General features: G+C 38.6%; 1 protein-coding gene across 3 annotated transcripts in view; it reads right to left on the reverse strand.

Annotated features, from left to right (window-relative positions):
• GRIN2A (glutamate ionotropic receptor NMDA type subunit 2A) overlaps nt 1-18,787 on the reverse strand; it is a 167,590-nt gene that overhangs the window by 65,051 nt on the left and 83,752 nt on the right. For all 3 annotated transcript variants that reach the window (XM_032703822.1, XM_032703821.1, XM_032703820.1), the window contains exon 4: nt 6,902-7,497. In XM_032703822.1, the coding sequence (XP_032559713.1) occupies nt 6,902-7,497 (596 nt within the window). The remainder of the gene's footprint in view (nt 1-6,901; nt 7,498-18,787) is intronic.

Consider the following 18,787-nt stretch of genomic DNA (forward strand, 5'->3'; position numbering starts at 1 on the left):
ACCCTGCAGGACTGGTTGGGCTCAGGAACTCAGCCAGCTCTGCAATAACAGGCTGGTTTATAATTAGTGTGAAATCCACCTAGTCTGCAGCTCCCAAACAGATTAGCAGCTGGGAAAAACATGATGGGTAAGGCAGAGGCATTAATGAAAACATGTCACTTCTAAGCTGCCTCCAAAAGAGAGAACTTAGTTACCAGACCTGTAAAATAAAGCACAGGGCCTGGCAGCTGCAGGGAACAGAAAGCCCACAGGACTCCTCACTGCCAGGAGTTCAGACCCACGTTTCCTGCCCTCATCCTGCAGCTCAGATGAGATAATCAACCTTGATAAACACCCCAGGTGCCGTCACTAGGGACTATCACTTTTTATTTAGTGCCTTCTTCACCATGGGGCAGTGCTTCAGATCTGAGACAACTGCAGGCAACGAGGAGAGAGGCAGCAGAGACTTGGGGAAACACATGTTCTGTAAAAGAAACTCTCCCCCTTCTCCCTCAAAGAAGGAATTTCCAAACTGAGATTTAAAGCAGATGAAATGCCTCAAACCCAACATGTTATCTGACAATATTTCTCTTTTTTGCAAATAGTGTAAAAACCAGCCATTTTAATAATCTAGACAGCCAGCCTGTCTGGCCTTGGCATTCACTCAGCCTCATACCTAAAAAAGCAGAAGTGAATCCTAATTTTGTCTTTTCTTCTTTATCTTCTTGAGGCTCTGAACTGTTGAACTTCCTTACTACGATTCTACCGTGAAATTGGAATGATACTTATCAATAGAAAACCCAAGACAAATTATTTATCGTTAAGAAACAGATTTCCTATGTAAAATTAAATCAAGAAATGATTAATGCAGAATATATAATATGTGGCCTGAAGTACATATTGAAATAACTCTGCAATAGAACACTATTAAACAACATAGATGCACTTTTAAAGCTAATTCTGTGTCTTAGGCTGCGTAGGAATTTTTTTCTAAATTCAAATCCTTTTAAGTGATGCAAAGAGTCTCTTCTTCCTCTTCATGCACCCTCCTCCTCCTCCACTTCCCCCAGCCCTCACTCTCCTGAGTGTAACTCCACAATGGTCCCTTGCTTTGGAGCTGCATCTCCCTAGGCCTTGAGCCAGCATGGATGAGTAAAACTTTGGGAGCGATATGCTCAGTGGTTGTGAATAAGGAATGTTATGCCAGCTCCTCGTACCTCCTGCCAGCTGCTCCTTAAAGCATTAACTGCCACTGGGTCTGGGAAACTTGTTTTGCCCCAGTTCTGCCAGACAAGCCACAAAACTCTTGGGGAGCCCTTCTGAAAGGGGGGCAAGGGGAGGTAGCAAAATCATAAAGGGTACAGCTCCCTGGGAGGCTGCCACAGGTTAAAACACCAGAATGTTCAGTGAGTTAAAGTTATTGTTAGCAATAACATTTCTTAGAAATGATTGCATTTTGCTGCACCACCTCAAAAGCATCCCAAACTCTTCCCTGTGAAGTGTGTCTGGCTTCCTGCAAGGGGATGCTGTCTGCAGCAGCTACGTCTCCAGGAAGGTTCACTTATATTTTGAATTTTGATCCCTGCTTTCAGCTCTGAAGGCTGGCTCTGCTCAACTCCTAGAAACCATACTCATTCTCCTTTGAAATTATTTTAATTATCATAATAAGGGGATAATTATTTAAAAGTCCCTAATCCAGCAACTGCTTGATACCTTCTGCTTCCTAAGCTGACCTAACCCGGGTGAAAATTTTAATGCAGATTTTCAATACTTTCTTGAAACACTTTGTCAGTAAATCAGCATTGTGTCAGAGTCTCTTGGGTGGAAAGTTTTGCTCCACAACCCCTCTTTTGTTGCCAGTGAAGTTTGGACAAACATGACAACAGTTTCATCCATTCAGTTCCTGCTGTATTATGCAACTATATGGAAAATGCTGTCTGACTGTAGAAGAGGGTAATTACAGCAACATGAATTCAAAGCAGTGCAAATATCTGGTTGTTAATGTTTAAGACCTGCTCATCAGCAGTAAATTAGACTTTGTGCATCCCTGTGTACCAATCCAATTGCTACAATACTACTGGGTCTCCTGATGAGAGAGAATCCCCACACAAACAAAGGAGCAAAGTGGGATCCTGCCACTGACAACATTTTTTCTTCAGTATATTTTCTAATTCATTTTTTCATGTTGACAATAACAATTAATTAGAATCCAGGATGTCTGAAATTAGTTGTTAACATGAAATCTAGGACTGGCAGCTTGGTACATCATCCTCATTTGGATTTGTTTCCATAGAGCAGCATTCACGATAGCAAAGGAGAAGAACAAACAAATCTAGCAAAACCTGAAACTTCTTCCTGCTTTAAAGCTACCAAAAGTGAATTACTAAATTGAAAGTATGCTTAAATTAACTGTTTCCCTCCATGACACTTAAGCATCAGATCATCACCCTGCACTCCCACGAGCACCCAGTGGCTCCAGTAAAACCTCAGTGGGATCACAAAACGGGAAAGACCAACAAAATATCCCAGAAAGACTTAGGTGGAAATAAATAACCATTTGTTTTTCTGCACAGCAAATATGCTACTGGTACAAAAGCATTTTTCTTCATGTATAATTAAATATTTATTCATCTTCAATCATACAATAAAGAAGATGACACTTATTGTTCCTAAGTCCTCTGACTTAAATGAACAAATCCTCTATAAACTGGCTGTTGATCTGTATGCAGGAAAAGATTAAACAGATTTACTGGATTATTCATCAAACCATTGTGTCCATTTAATGCCTGACTTTGCTCAAAAGAGGCAAATTTGTCTGTCATGCTAAAAGCTGGAATCAAAATACTGAACTTGATGGATGACTGTCAGGACTAGAGGGATAGCAAAGCCATCACCCTGTGGACAGAATGCTGCTGTAGTTGTGCTGAATCCTAAGAGCAGCACAACAGCAAAAATAAGGAAATGAACCACGGGGTTGCCCATGGAATTGAGCAATGCTGGGCATTGCTTTGACCTTTCAAAACACTCTCCCCACAGAGTCCCTTAGTGTTTAAAGCAGGGTCACTCAGGGCAGGATCAACTAAGCTGTTGTACCTGTCCCTTTGGACTTCCCGTTGCTGCTGCTCCCTGGCTCGGGATGACAAATAAAGGAAACTGTGCTTGGGAAGGGCAGGATGTGACAGCCTGCCCAGAGGACTGGGCCAGGTTTCTAGACCCACACCTTCACTGCTGAAAGATGGGCCTCCAAATCCTGTCCATTATTTGACTATATTTTGGAACTGAATGTAACTAAACATCAGCACCGTGTGTGGTAAACACCTGACTGCCTTTGGACAGACACATCTTTTTGTTTTTTCAGGACAATGGCAACAGGGCAACAGCTTTGCCATCCTCATCCCTTCCTGTACGGATCAGTGTGGTTGGAAATGTTGCTGTGAAATGTCAGTGTGGTTGGAAATGTTGCTGTGAAATGCATCTCCCAGGGTCGTGACTTTTATACACACCCTGAGTACTCTTCTAAACAAAGCAGCAGCATTTCAATTCAAAAGCAGCAGTGATGACTGGCAGGGTTATTGTGTTTTGCTGTTTGTTTGCTCGCATGTTTTCCTTTTTTTGAGAAAGAGCAAGCATTTGTTCAGCTGACATGGCATTAATGAGGTGCTAATTCTATTTATCCTGCTGCTCCAGTATTTCACACAATAGTGGTTTTCTGCCTTGGGAGATCCGGGTCTTACACAGATAGGAAAAGATGAACTGAATCAATACAGGTAGAAATACACGTATATATCCATGTTTTTAATGCATTGAAAATGAGCCCTGTATTTTTTTATAAATCCTTTATTCACAGGGAAAAACTAGTTTTCCCATGTGTATCAGAAATGAACATTGATCAGATCATTGCAAAAACTAAAGCAAACCTGATTTTCTTCTGGATCTAGAAAGCCAATAAAAGCATCTCAGAATTGCAGTGACAGAGGAAAGATAAATTGTGTGCTTCAAAACAAATATATCTTCAAACCAATTTAATACTCAAAGGATTTGAGAAAGAGGGAGGAGGAGCTTTCACTTCATGGCTTTCTTTACATAGAATTTCTTCATAAATGGAGATGAAAATTGCTATCTAGATGTGGGAAGTCGCACATAAAGCATTACCAATTTCCATTTACAAGCAAATTAGCAATTATGGCATAGTCTTAAAATACTATACTCGGTTTAAAGCTGAATTAGACTGTCATTACAAAGGAGGAGTCTAAAAATTCTGGTTTTTTGCTCCATTCTCCAGGTTTTTTTGCTCAGGCTTCACCTTACATAGCCTTTTCCCTGCTTTCTGAGTTCTCTGCTTCTGAGCTTGCAGGCTGTGTCCTCTCATTCAACCCTACTTCTCCAACACTGATTTTCTGCATGAACAGGGAGGCACAGTACAGCAGATCCCAGGTCCATAAGCTGTTTCCAATTACTTTAGCCCTTTCCATTGTGAGGATGCTCCAAAATCCTTTGTTCAAGTCAGCTTCTTAATACAGCACATATACACTTGCAGTTTAGAACACAAAGCTGCGCTATCTGTGACCTGAAACTGCAAAGATTACACTTCAGAATAAAACCCCAGTTTAGGCATTGATTTGTCAGGTAAAGAAGAAACCCACAATTTAGTGATGGGGATAAGAAAGTACAATGAATTTATGTAATTCACCTTGGCATGGAGAGACTGGTCAGCTCCCAGAGATTACTTAGTACTGTAAATGCTTGCATACACTTGCCTTTCTTGCAGATTGTATGTGACAAGAATAGTCTTGGGAAGTTATTACATAAGAAGTACTATTTAAAGTTTATTCATTTTAGTGTAATTCTGACATTTCTAGATTAGAAACAGCCTTCTTGTTCTTGTGGTGTTGGGGAAGCTCAAAGAATCTCCAGTACCAAAAATCTATTCTCACTTCATAGCTCAGTTTTTCACATCAGGAAGTGACTTGATTAACCAGAGTGCACTGCTTCTCCTATTAATAATTTCTGTGTGCACCATGCACTGCACACTGCAGAATCTCCTGGTGAAGTCTGATCTCACTGCCCTAACACTCACAAACCCTGTTGTCGTAGTCATGAAGATTTAATCACAGAATCACAGAATATGTGAGTTGGAAGGAAACAACAAGGATCATCCAGCCCAACTCCTGGCCCTGCACAGGACACCCCAAGAGCCACACAATGTGCCCAAGAGTAATGTCCAAATGCTTAATGAGAAAATAAAGATTGTTTGAAGAAAGACAGCTTGTGCTGAGTACTGAATACCTTACTCAGATCTACACTAGTGTATTACCCAGAAAATGGGGTAGGAGCCTTTTCCAAAACAGGTTCAAGTTTTTGTGCCACTTCCAACTGAACCAGGGTATTTTAAACACCAACCCTTCTGATGACAGTCCATCTAACTTTCACAGAAACTGGAGTTCAATCATTAATAGTGGACTTCCTTGTCTGTAGATCAGATCCCAGTGCTAAGGCCCAGAATTTGGTTGAGAGGATGCCATGAGCTTCCACTTCCACCTGGCACTGCCAGCACATGCACTGAGAGCCACCCTTTGAGGCTCCCAGGCTGGGTGCAGGTTGAACAGTCACCCCAGTAGAGCCTCCCAGCTGCTCTGCCCTGACATGAGGGACGCTGCCATGGCTTTCCCAGAGCCACCCCAGTGCTGTCTCCTACCACTTCCAGGGGCAAATGGGGCAACAGGAAAAGAATCACAGGTTTTCTGCAATGCTACTGGTGAATTTGCAGTTTTAGAGGCGGAGGCTAATAAATAGGAAAGGAACACAAAAACACCTAAAGGCAAGTTCTCTTTAAGGATAACTGTACAACTATTGAAAAATACATGTATGAAATGTTAAAATTCATTTACTTTGCAGAAATTGGCTTTTAAGAAAGCTTCTAAAGAATTCTGTGTACAAAGATGCTGTTTTCATGGAAAACCACAGCTGTTCCAGGACACCATCTGGTAACCAGCTCCTAACCTAAATGTGCACATATAACTCAAGATTAAAACTGTTCCACAATCTATCTGAAATCAGCACCAACTTTCTCTCTTGTGCCAATTCCATCCTGCTTTTCTGTAGAAAGCGCTTCATCTGCACTATTTGGTCAGAACAAATTTCATAAATATTGCTTAGTAACTTCCACATGAGATATTGTCAAGAGCTATTAAAAAATATGCAAGATACCTTTTAATTCCTCTCACAGACCAGATAAAAAAATATATTACTGTGTAATATATATTATGCAACACTTTTGGATATAAGTAATCAGGAGCATCACATCTGAAAGGGATAATTAAAAAGAAATTTATAATTAAAAAGAAAAGAATCCTGATTTAAACCTTGCCAGTTCCCACCTGAGCAGCTGTTTTGAGAAAATATCTATATCAGTTTGGATCAATGCAGATTAATTTTGCAGTTATTCTAGCAGAGGTGACAAAACCAAAACCCTCACAGGTAGAAGTGACAGATTTCAGTTCTTAGGTGATAAAAACTGCCTAACGAATTTAATACTTCTATAATTTCCAGCAACATCCTCTTTAATGCTGCACATTGCTTGTCTTCTAAAATATTACCAGGTTCCTGCTGATGCAAGTGATTCAGGCACAGCCTCCAGAGCATTTTGGCAATTTCACCTCATAAGTACACAACAGCCCAATTTTGTTAACTCAGCTTTATACCCTCTAAGACCAATTTCTGTCATCTTCTACATTAGATTCAGAGCAGTATTTATTCTCCACAGCACATAACATCATCTGCAGGAGCACAATTATCAGTGCAGCAAGTCCTCTTGCACATTCTCCTGGAACATCTGAAAATCATTGCTTAAAAAAGGCACGATGGGATTAGCAAAAAAACCCCAATATTCTCCTTCAAGAAACACATAGAATAGAAAACTTACTTGTGCAAGGTTTGGAAGGGCCTGTCATTTTTCTCTGGTTGTCCATAGCAGCTCGTCCTGGCCTCGGGAATGAAGGAGTGTTTTTCCAGCATGGCTGAGGCAGCAGTGGCAATGACCCCAAGGCCGTCCCGCACCCGAGCTTCTAAACTGTAGTCCCACTCGTCGTAAGCTGCTGAAATGAGTCCTGAAGGAAACTCCTTGGGAGTGATTTCTGTGTTACCACTAACCAGGCTGGGGACTATCCAAAAGAAATCATAGCCGGTAAGGCCCAGGGAGCGAGCCTCGTCCAGAATGTAGACGGCTTCATCCTTGGAGCAGTAGAGCAGGATGACAGAGGAATGGATTTTCTTCAGCTGAATTTGAGTCTTGGCATCATCTCCAAAGGCAGTATCGAGTATGATGACGTTCTGCATGTCCCAGCCCACAAAACTATTTTCCACAGTGGTCTTAATGACATTGATGAAATCTCGGTATCCAGGGAAAGTGGTGGTCACCAGAGAGAACACGTGCCAGTCATAATCCTGCATGATCTTCAGCATGATAATGGCTTCTTGCTGGATGGAAGCCCCAAACTGGAAGAACGTGGACATCACATCCTAGAACACCAAACACAGCAAACGATGAGTAATTTGGTACAAGTCTGAAGGGAACAGAATCTCTAATTCTTCTGCTCTCTTGTTCTACCATGGCTACCACACTTCCTTTGCATTCCAATAACTTTCTGTGACTTATTTGTACCACTGCTAAGCCACACAGATCATAAGTACTACATATTATTTCATACAGCATAAGGACAGAGGTGCCGCTTATTTTAACAACATCTATCAGAAACAGGCAGTACAATATATTTTGTTGGCACTAAATTTACAAACATTTCCATTGGTCTATTTTTACTAAGTTGCTGTGAGATCTACGTTTATTTTTGAATTTTACGTTCGACACTGACATAGAATTATTAGAGTGCCAAATATACACAGGAAGCTGCATAAGTCTTTATTTTTATTTTACTTCAGTATTTATTCCTGACCAGTAGCAACAACTTATGTGCATTATTTTCAGATACAGAAAGCAAGAACTCCTGGTGAAACAAAAGCTTATGATTTAAAAGTAAGATATGAATCATTCAAGGTTTCTTCTGCAGGCTTCAGAGGAAAGACACATACAGTGCATTTAATTTAAAGAGTTTTATGAACATGCTCGCAAGCTGCTATCCTATTTTACACTTGCAGGGTAACAGAAACAGATTAATTGATTTCAGGTTCCTGGCAAGGTGATGTTAAACATACAAATATTAGTGAGAGTGGTAACTCAGCTCTGCAAGCTCTGTAAATCTGTTCCAGGCAAACTGTGTTTTTTTTAATAGAAGATGAGGAGTGTTATTACTTTCTGAGTGTTAAGAAGCTGACACCTGGATTTTATATAGCTTGACAGTAATAAAAGTCTTACAACTTGTGCCAGGCCATGAAGACTAATATTGAAGGTACAAAATACACACGGCTGGTGGGAATGAAATTATCTGCCATGGTACCTCAGAGATGACATTCTGAATGCCAGTGCCAGATTTCAAGTGGTTTTGGGTTAAATACAAATGTTATAAAGCTCATTTTGGAGAAGAATTGAATTAGGAAGATTTGGTTTCTGAATGCTTTTAGGAGCTGTTTCCTGGTGACCTGCACTAGATACTTAAAAACAAGCAAACGAGCTTTTTATCTGGGGACATTTATGGCTAAAGAAACCCAGCACACAGAAAATCTGCTCAGAGTCAGCATTTAGTAATTTAATTACCGATTTACTATTGCAAAGTAAATTAGATATCTAGAGAAAATGCCATGAATCCAACTTTGCTGCAGCTTCCTAATTGAACATAAAAAATATTGTAATGCAAAGTCAATCACTCCAGTTATCTTCTCCAGCTCTTATCTAATCCAGGTTTCTATTTGTGAAATATCCTGTAAAACAATTTACAGTAAATTAAATAGATTGGATACACCCTATCCTTTAACTCTCCCTCATTTCTGTATGTGGTTCATGGCTACTAATGCAGTGGAATAATTCTTTCAAACAATACATACACCTTGGTCCTCCATGCATGACAAGGAACTTCTCCAATGAGGCAATTGAAGATGAAGTATTTGAGGGCAAAAAACAGTGAACATGGACATCTCCAAGTGTGACCTTTCTAACAAGTAAATACAGATTTTTAACCTAGAGCAGTCCTTGACATCTTCCCTGGCAATGAACAACAGTCTTGTGCACAACACCCTGTGTCACCACTGCAGGAGTCTGACAACAAAAGAAAAGTACTAAAAATAAATCCTTTCTTTCTGTAAACATTTTGTTAGAAAAAAACAGTTTATGAAAGGAGTTTCGACTAAACATTTTTGTAAAGGTCACACTCATATTTCAAGAATCCTTTTAATGCAATTCTGAATGTGAAGGCCAGTCTAAACCAGCCAATTAAGATCAATTTGTGATTGGAATGGTGAAAAATAACTGCTGTAATTATATTCTGAAAACAAGTTTGGGTTCAAGAAAAGTGGAGACACAAATATCACAAGCGAGATTCTCATCTGAAGAAATTCCATGTAACTGCACTGACTTCATTTGGTGCTTTTATGGAGCTGAAGACCTGACTGTGTGTGTTTACAATGAATCTGAAACAGATGGAAGATTACAAGCAAATTGCAGCCTTAGGAACTTCAGTAGATATTTAAATGCCTATAAGGAGAATATTCAAGGACATATCCATTAAACTGGGGGTAGGGAACGAGGAGGTTTTGTGAAGAAACAGCAAATAAATAAATAAAACTGTAACAAATTGAACTATCGTATCCTTAAACATCTACAGAACTGTTCATTTAGGGTTTTTTTAAGCTCCACATTCTTCCCAAAAAGCATTTTTATTCCTCTGCTTTATAGAGACTTAAATTACATATGTGTAACAAAATACTAAGTTCTACTTTTCTATATTCAAATGCAAACCAGAGTGATGTTTGTATAAAACCAAAATTATTCAGTTATTTTCATTTAACTGTCATCTTGTCATCTATTCAGACATCCATCTAAATCATTGCTGAAGTAGGAATACAGATGTAATATCAGAGGTGTTTGAAATGCACACCAGAAATATGTTCTTTTTCTCTCCTCAGTGTTTCCAGCTCTTGAGATTATTGGTGGAGGATGCAAGGAAGTGGTGCCACTTATTAAGGGCAAGAAACATGTTACAGATGAATTCCACAGATAAATCTCAAAGCATGAAAATCGTTACACTGATATGAGCAAAAATTTAGTCGTGGAAGTTGTGGAAATGATTAAGGCTTTATTTGATTTTTCTGCTTGAAATTCTTAGCTGGATTCTACCCCAGCACATGTGAACGAAAAACAGCAATGAAAAGGGAAAGGAAAGAACAAATGCAAACTTTTTGTTTCTTTCTGTCTTGCACATGAACGTACAGTTTATGGCAAAACATCTCCCCATATGCTTCACACCAGAAGGATGGAATCCTCCAATTGCTTCTTGCTTAATGTTATCCTTGACTTTTGTACACAACATAAAATTCTGGCATTACAGGAGAAGGGCACTTCAATGTTCTCACACTTGTGCACAAAACAGAGCAGCTCTCTCTGCTGCTGTCATTTTACAGATTAATATATTAGAGTAAGTTGCTTTTTAATTAGCGTACTGAGTCTATAAATCTGTCACTGTTGTCAGAATTGCACATTTCACTTCCCTAGTTCCAACAAATTACAGGAATATTTCTCTCAAAACCTCATCCTCAGCTATTTTCATGACATCTTAGTTTCCAGGCTCTGGTTTTTCCCTGAGATCAGCGGGGTATATTCACAGCTGTTGTAACAGCTGAGCTAAGCCCTGACAGGACTTTGTGCCTACTAGGGAAAAAGCTGCAAGAGTTGGTCAGTTAAGGTAAGAAATATTTGTTAAGTAGCATACCTTTAGTTAAATGAAAATTAAATGCTAAACCAGAACAAAACAGGGGGTAACATGAGACCAAATCAATTTTCCACTTGGCAGACTCATCAAGGACAGTTATTTCACTGGTAAGACAATATTATGACAGGAAACAAAAACCAATATGCAACACCTTTAAAAGCAATCCAGAGTATGACTTTATTCAGCTAGCAACAATATTATTATGACAGGAATATAAGTAGGACTTCAAAGTTATCTTAATTGTTTCATTCTTACTTACTCTCTATTTTCCGCAGAGATCCAGCAAAAATCATTTTTCTCCTGTTTTACACCACATTTCATTCTTATAAAGATTTAAGGCATGTGGTGCCAGGTCTACATATACAGTGCAAGCTGTTTCCTGTTTAATGAATTATAGTAGTTATTTGGCATTTTTATAAAGACTGGGGGAAAATGAAAGCCAGAGATTAGTCATGAATTTAACTGAATAATTCAGCATCACATCAAAAATATCCTGAAGAAAATTATTTGTACTGATCTCAGATATAGGTTAAAACAAAAAATGCATCTTGTAGTGTGTTAACATGGTACCATTTTTCCTGGATTTTCTTGAAGTGATGTGTTGATCCCCTGGGAAACATGAAGTGAATTGTGTTTCTCTGTCAGGAACATCCAGGCTTCAGCCATAGGATCTTCCTTTGTGGAAGGGCACAGATCCTTGCCAAACTTCCAGCAAATGCAAACACTGAAGTGGAGGAACTGAAAGGGAAACCTTTCCCCCCAAGCCACCCTGCACATTTCTGAATCCTTAAGTTATTCAATTCCCCCTGTATTCATTAACAGCACAGAACACAATTCCCAACACAAACGTCTCACTGAGGTGCCCGGGGAGAAAACTCCTCCATTATCACCATGGGAGCAATTTGGGGGAAATTATACACGATTTTGTGCTCTTGTACAAAGCGTAGCAACATGTGAGGGTGGAAGTAATTTACTCATTTTAACAAAAAAAGCAGAAAATACTTGCCTGCCAAGGACCTGACCTGTCACCTCACACATGGCAAAACTGTGTCCAACTTGTTCCCCTGTCCAGCAACACCTGGACCCCCAGTGCCAGCCCTCCCAAGGCATGGGCTTTCTGAGAGAGCAGAAAAAAGGATGGAAATTTCCTTCCTCTCTAATTTAACTGGTGCAAATGCACAGCCACCCAATGTATAAAGGTCAACTAAAAGGACAAAACGAAGCCTTACTTTTTATTGTAAAAGTTTGCTCTAGGAGAGGAATACTGAAGTTAGAAAAGGGCAGTAGCAAGCAAGGGAGTACATTATGGCTCTCCAACATCTGACATGTCCCCTTTTATTATTTCAAGGAATAAATATCAGAGAAACATGATTTCAAAAGGTTAGCACTGGCTTAATCAAGCATGTTCTTTTCCATTTCCAGAGGGAGTCTGCAGGAATTCATTTTTACAAAGACTTCTGTATTTTCAGGTCATGGTTTTATCCCAAGAATTTTGCTAGATAACAGGTTTCATAGGTTTTTTATTCTCTTTAATATATCCATTTAGTTTTATACTACCTCCTTGGCTTATACTGGCCTGCTACAAGAGCTGAAATCTGTCACTAAATCTGTACCAGAATGGCAAGAAAACAACTACAAAGGAATGAGAACAGGGTTTCTACCAATCATTAGAGAGTCCCCTGGTTTTTGATCTTTTACATTCTACCAGTAACAGTTGTCATGTCTAATGGAAGCAACTCAAAAGGCCATTGCAGTGAAACAACCTAATTATGGAAGACAACTAGTTTTGCACAGAGCTCATGAACCATTCCCTGGGCTGGAACTCACCATCTGGGTTTTCAACACATCTGGTTTTTCTTTCACAGATTGTTCAAACATTGGAAATTGTGCTATCCTAGTCCAAGCTCCTGTTCAACCAGGACAGGAGAGTGAAAAATGCTTTTGAAGGCTGAAAGGACACCAACAAGCCTCTGATCAGACTTGATAAAATCCTGGAAAGGTTCAGCAGGGATGAAAGATTTATTGATAAGATGTCTCTTTTCTAGATAGATTTCAGACTCCACAGTTACAGAAATGTCTTACACCGTGAATATTTTAATAAGGAAGGGAAAAAATTGTGGTTCTATGAAAAGGTAGCATGGAGCTGGCTGTACCATAGTTATTTGAACAAGTAACAGCTACTGTGCAGCTTTTAGGGCCAAAAAAAATCCCAACATATGAAGTAGAATACTGGTATCTGCAAGGAATATAAGAGAAAATAAAGAATATTTCAGAAAAATTGTATTTGCTTTGTATGTTCAAATATGTCTTGAATATAAATCACTGACTCTTTAAGAATTGCTGGGTCATGTGGTTCCGTACATCAGTGTAATCATTATTATCCTGAAATATTTTTCCTTTATGGGATTTGTATGAAAGCTTCATTTCCTCTCAGTATTTCACCACGAAAATAAATATTGAAAAATGTGTGTGACCTAACAGATAAGGTACCAAGGAGGACAGATTTTATGCCATATATTATAGCTGAGTATCATTTCTCTTCTGCCCCTTGTCATGACTGAGATAAATGGTTTGCCATTTTTTAAATTTAGATTTTTTTCATGGTTTGTACAAGCAGTGTCCTTCTGCTTTATTCATGTAATTAGCCAGCACTAAACTGATGTAAGTAAATAGTCTCTTCAAGAGCCCAAGAATATCTCATCTTCCATAGGAAAATGACTTTAAATTAGCCATGCAGCACATCTTTCACCTCAAAGAACACCTGAGTTCACATGGAGAGCTCTTGAGTCTGTCCTTTCAGTGAAACTTCTTCAAGCAGTTGTTGTGAATGATGGGAGAGCAATCAGGAAAATTAATGACTTTCCAAAGACAGGGAAGGCAACTGTTGTGAAGTTACTGGTGAAAGTAACTGGCTTTTTCCTGTGTGGAAACGTCCATTTGCCAACAATTCACATTTGAGACACCACAACAAAGTTTTGGTGACAGTATTAGAAAAAAATGGGGTACTGCTCCTGTTCTCCTTGTGGCAACCTGAGAAGGTTTAGAAAAAACTGATGATGACCTGTTCTGAACAGGTCACCTACTTGGCTGAGAAAAATAAACAATGAAATGATGCTGTAAAATGAGGCAGAAAGAAACCCAAACCATCCTTTTACTGCAAAACTATCAAAATGCACTTGCTGAAAAGAGGAAAGCCCAGGTGTATTTTCAGGAAAAAAAATATAAATCATCTTTTAGACTCATCAAAACCTATTCACTGGGTAACAGAAATAAAAAGCATTCAGAGAGCATCAGTGAGCTTGTGAATTAGCCCAGTGAAAGGTCAAGACTCAGGAAATCCAGCAGTGTTAGACACAGACATTTGAAGAAAGGAAAAGTCTAGATAAGTTTCCTCTCCTAATACAGGCAGTTCATTGTAACCCACATAATTCACCTCTAGAAATACAATACCACAAAAACATAGGAAGGATGAAGGACACCAGCCAAATGAGCCACATGGGTTTCTGGAAAATAAATAAAACTCTTGGTATGTAGACTATCCATCTCCACTATCCCACTTCTCTTGTATTCCACTGGGGCTTTATTTACCAGTGTTCCCTTTGGTTCATATCAGGATTGAGACACTCTGTGTATTTTCCTACCAAAACAACATGCTGGGCTATGGGGAGCTTCTCACCTTCCTCAGCTTTAGGTCTGTGACTACAGAGAATTATCTATCACATCAATTAGTTCATTTAATTTGAACCACATCTGCTCCCACAAGGCCATCAGGGATGAGCTTCCCTTGATTCATGGGCAATTTGTGGAACTCCAACGGATATAAAATCCAAGCATTTAGGTTACAGGGAGTTATATTATTTCTTGGAGCAGACAGCTAGTTCTAATTATAAATTTTGAAAACAATCCTGCTGTACCAGCCATGCTAACTCAAATCAACCCTGTGTATGGGATTAAACTGTCTGGTTTCAAAATGAGTCCCTGATAGCCAGGTTTTGGTAAAGGCAGATGGATCTCTGACACAAAGGAAGATTCTCAAATTTCCAAGCAACTCAAAAAAAAAAAAAAAAAAAAAAAAAAAAAGTGAAGTTTGCTAATCTGTATTTTTAAAATTTTTAGTAAATAAAATTTCATTCTAATAGTTGAGTCTTACATATTTTACTGCCCCAAATGGTTATGTCATTAGTTTTTAAAAAGTGCAATGGTCACATTTTGTCTGATTACCAGCTTTTCACAGCACCAGCCTAACTTGTTTTCTTTTCAAAATAAGTCACCCAAATCGACTTCACTCTACAGAATGTGCTAGAATCCAATTTATTTGACATGTTTTTGGGTATCTGCTAAATTCAAATATATAGGTTTGCTAATATTCTTTCAGTTTAATAGCAATATTTTAGCTGAGTAAAATCTGATGTGTTTATTATTGCTGTGCAATCAAAAACTGTAAGTTGTTTGAATGGCTTGTGGAAATTTTCAAGAATCAATGCTATGCAATAATTCATCCCTGGGACAAATTTTCATTCCAGCTATTTGGTATCTAGCACACCAAGCGTTTAATTTAATTATAGGATGAAGTCACAGCATCATTTTGATCTATATTGTATACTCCAACCTATAGGAAAATTTGCTTAGAGCAAGGATTTAGAGTAGTTGAGGATAAGTGTGATTCTCTGTTCAAATCTTCCATCTTATCTTGTACAAGTATTGCACAAGAAAATCCTGCAATAACAAACCACTTACAGCTCACACAACAAAATCCATGGAAGGATTTTCATACAGCTTTTGCCATTAGGACCTTTAAAACCAACACCATCCAATCTTGCTAATCCTGTAAACAGAATCATACTTACCCACAATAACATTTTAATATGCTATGGCCAAGGATTCAGCATTAAATCCAAAATCAGTAACAATCTATGATTTAATAGCAGCTGAACCAAGCCAAACAGGCTGTTTACTTATAGTTTGTATTGCATGTGTGCATAAATGCCATACACTATACAGAAAGATAAGCATAATTGAATACTACTAAAAATGCCTTAAGACTTCATCTCCTTATCTGAAAACATTTGGCCTCAATTGGATGCTAAAACACTTCTCATTTGTGTTGAGGATGAGAAGCCAGAAAACCATTAACTAAGTCATTTCCATACATCTCCACTTAACAAGTAAAAATGAAGGTAACAAACAACCTCCTCCTCCACCCCCTTTCACCAAATGGTGAGTATAAAACATTAAGCAAATAAAAGAAATATAAAGCAAATTTAGTTTTCTACTGTGTTCTTGTAACTATGTGCTTTTTCTTTATGAGCCAGAACTCTTGGACTGGCACCTCTGTGTACCTGCTCCAGTGGCACTGGACAGAAGGGAGAATTCCAACAGCAAGAGTCTACCTGGGGAGGACAAACAGACAGATAGGAAGGGAATTTTTTAAGAGGGAGGCTGAACAGAGTTCAAGGAGCCATTCAGAGCAGCTTTCCATGGCAACAGACATTTATGGGATATATTTAAGTATCAGAGGAAGCTGATGATAAGATGAGAGATTCAAGATTCTTGACCTTTTCAGGAAGACATGCATTTTGGTTCCTCAGGTAGTTTGGATGCTAAACAAGAAGAGCTGCAAACCTGACTCACCTGCTTTGGGAAGGCAGAATCACAAAACCCTCATATAACTTGCCCAAAGCAAACATGCTTTCAAGTTCTCCTAGAAGTGTTTCAATGTGTTCACTGTGCTCCTCTGCTCTTAGGTACAATCAGTGGATCTGAAGAAGAGGCCAACTCAAGGGAAATTCCATTTATGCTTATCCTTTATATTCTCCTCTTTAGGCACCATCTTTGGCCTCTGGGCAAAGCTACAGCTGTTCTTCTGCTATGCTAACAAAAATAACATGCTTTCTCAAAGTGAGGGAACAGCCCATCAACAAATATCTTTTTTCATTGTACATTTAATAGCAGCAGGTCAGAAGCAAATTCAGTTACAAAATTTCTGACATGTGATCTACATCAGTGATGTACATGATCTACATCAGTTTCTGATATGTGATCTACATCAGTACTTACATATCACCCTACATATCAAAAGTGATATCTAAGACTGATTAATCTTAGAATTAATCCTACTGATAAGAAGGTGGTGCAAAATACACAAACAGTGAATGATACTTCACTGGTACTCACTGCACAGCTTTTGAGAAACCACATTTGTGTTAAAGTAGCTACAGAGACTCCAGTGCTCAGAGCTCCTGCATCCACAGCAGAAGGAACACAGGAAGAATGTGGAATTTAGATATAGGCAGACACAGAAATTTTCCCCATCCAGATAAGGACATCAGCATTGCATTTTGGTGATGGATGGATGGTAAGGTAATATAGCAGAAAAGTGCAGACAAAAAAACTCTGAGGCACCTACTTATTCTTACTCTACCCACACTGTTCCATACGTTTGACTTAAATCTGCATTTTCTTTGTGGCAATCTCTTTAAGGATGCATCGACTTATTTAGTTGCAAAAATATCACACATCAAGAGATTTGCCAAGCATTATTCCCATGAGCAAATAATATTCCAGGCAGAAAAGCTTTAACAACATATATTCAAATTACTGAGATTTTGCATGGGCAGTAAAACTATTTCTTCTTGTGAAACAGCTCAGCTTAAGCTACTTTTCCTTAGTTACGCAGAGGCAAAATATCTTTAAGCATGGTTCTGATTTACAGTAAATATCAGAGATAAAACATCAAGAAAGGAAATGTTCAAAATGCTGTTCATCTCCTTACAATGCACAGTAATTCTTTCTAGAAATTATTACAGATTTGACAGTCACACCAGATACAGTAAATACTGCAGTGCTATAGCAAATTGAGTATCTCATTTCCAGCTATAAAAAACTCCATGTTTGTACAATGTTCAGTACAACGTTCAGTGAAGAGAATTGAAGATATCTTCCTTAACCTTTATAGTTTGAAGAGACATGATAATCCTTGTTCTGAACACAAATAAGTGTTTTTATTAAAGAAACTTATTCATGGGTTGATGTTTTTAATGCCTGACATTTTTATTAGCTGCATTTGACAACACAATGCAAATAGTGTTTACCTACGTAAGTACAACACCACACAGATCAATGATTTTCATAGATTCCTCTGAAAAAATGAAATTAAACTTCAGAGCTTTTCTAACCTAGGTATGAAATACACAAAGTTTTTAACTAATCTTGGTATAGATTACAACAGGTAATAGATTTCTTCAATTATCCATAATTCAACTAAATTGTGCCATCTCATCCAAGTTCAGTGGAAGCTCAGAATGCTGCTCAGTAGCCTCCAAAGGTGGGTAGATTTATGCAGAAAGGAGCATTTGCACAAATGTAAGATTTTGGCCATTTTATTTTTACTACTCTTTGTGTCCTCAGAAAAGAGTTTCATACTCAGTTTACTGAAGTAGATTGTCTACAAATATGAAGTGGTGGTCCTTGCTCATTTTCATTAACAGAACGTTGCATCCAACAGATTTAGATGCCAATCCTTTGGGTTCCTTTGAAAAAGAAAAAAGCCTTTTGTGGAAGGTGGCTAACAAACAAAACACCTGTCCTTACAAGTTGTTAAGTGCTTTTGGTTCCACACATAAAAGATGTTACATTCCAGAGACCTTATGTGACAAAGCTTGTTAAGAAATTTGCAGTTTAGATTTCCCTGTAACAGGCACAAGGGAATGTGCTTTGCCTTAAACTAGTGTATCTTGATTTGTCCCTGTGTCCCCCAGTGCCACACTCTAGAACAGCAATGCTAAGTTTACAGAGTACAAGATTGTTCTCCTTTCGCAGGTCCTTTAGAAATAACCCACGGACCTCCTGGTGTCCAAAATCCAGCCTGAAAAACATTGAGTTGAAAGCAGCAACCCAGCCATTTCCATCTGATACTTGCTGTTCACAGCAGGTGT

Source organism: Chiroxiphia lanceolata, chromosome 16 (genome assembly GCF_009829145.1).
Source record: "Chiroxiphia lanceolata isolate bChiLan1 chromosome 16, bChiLan1.pri, whole genome shotgun sequence".
NCBI classification, from domain to species: Eukaryota; Metazoa; Chordata; class Aves; order Passeriformes; family Pipridae; genus Chiroxiphia; species Chiroxiphia lanceolata.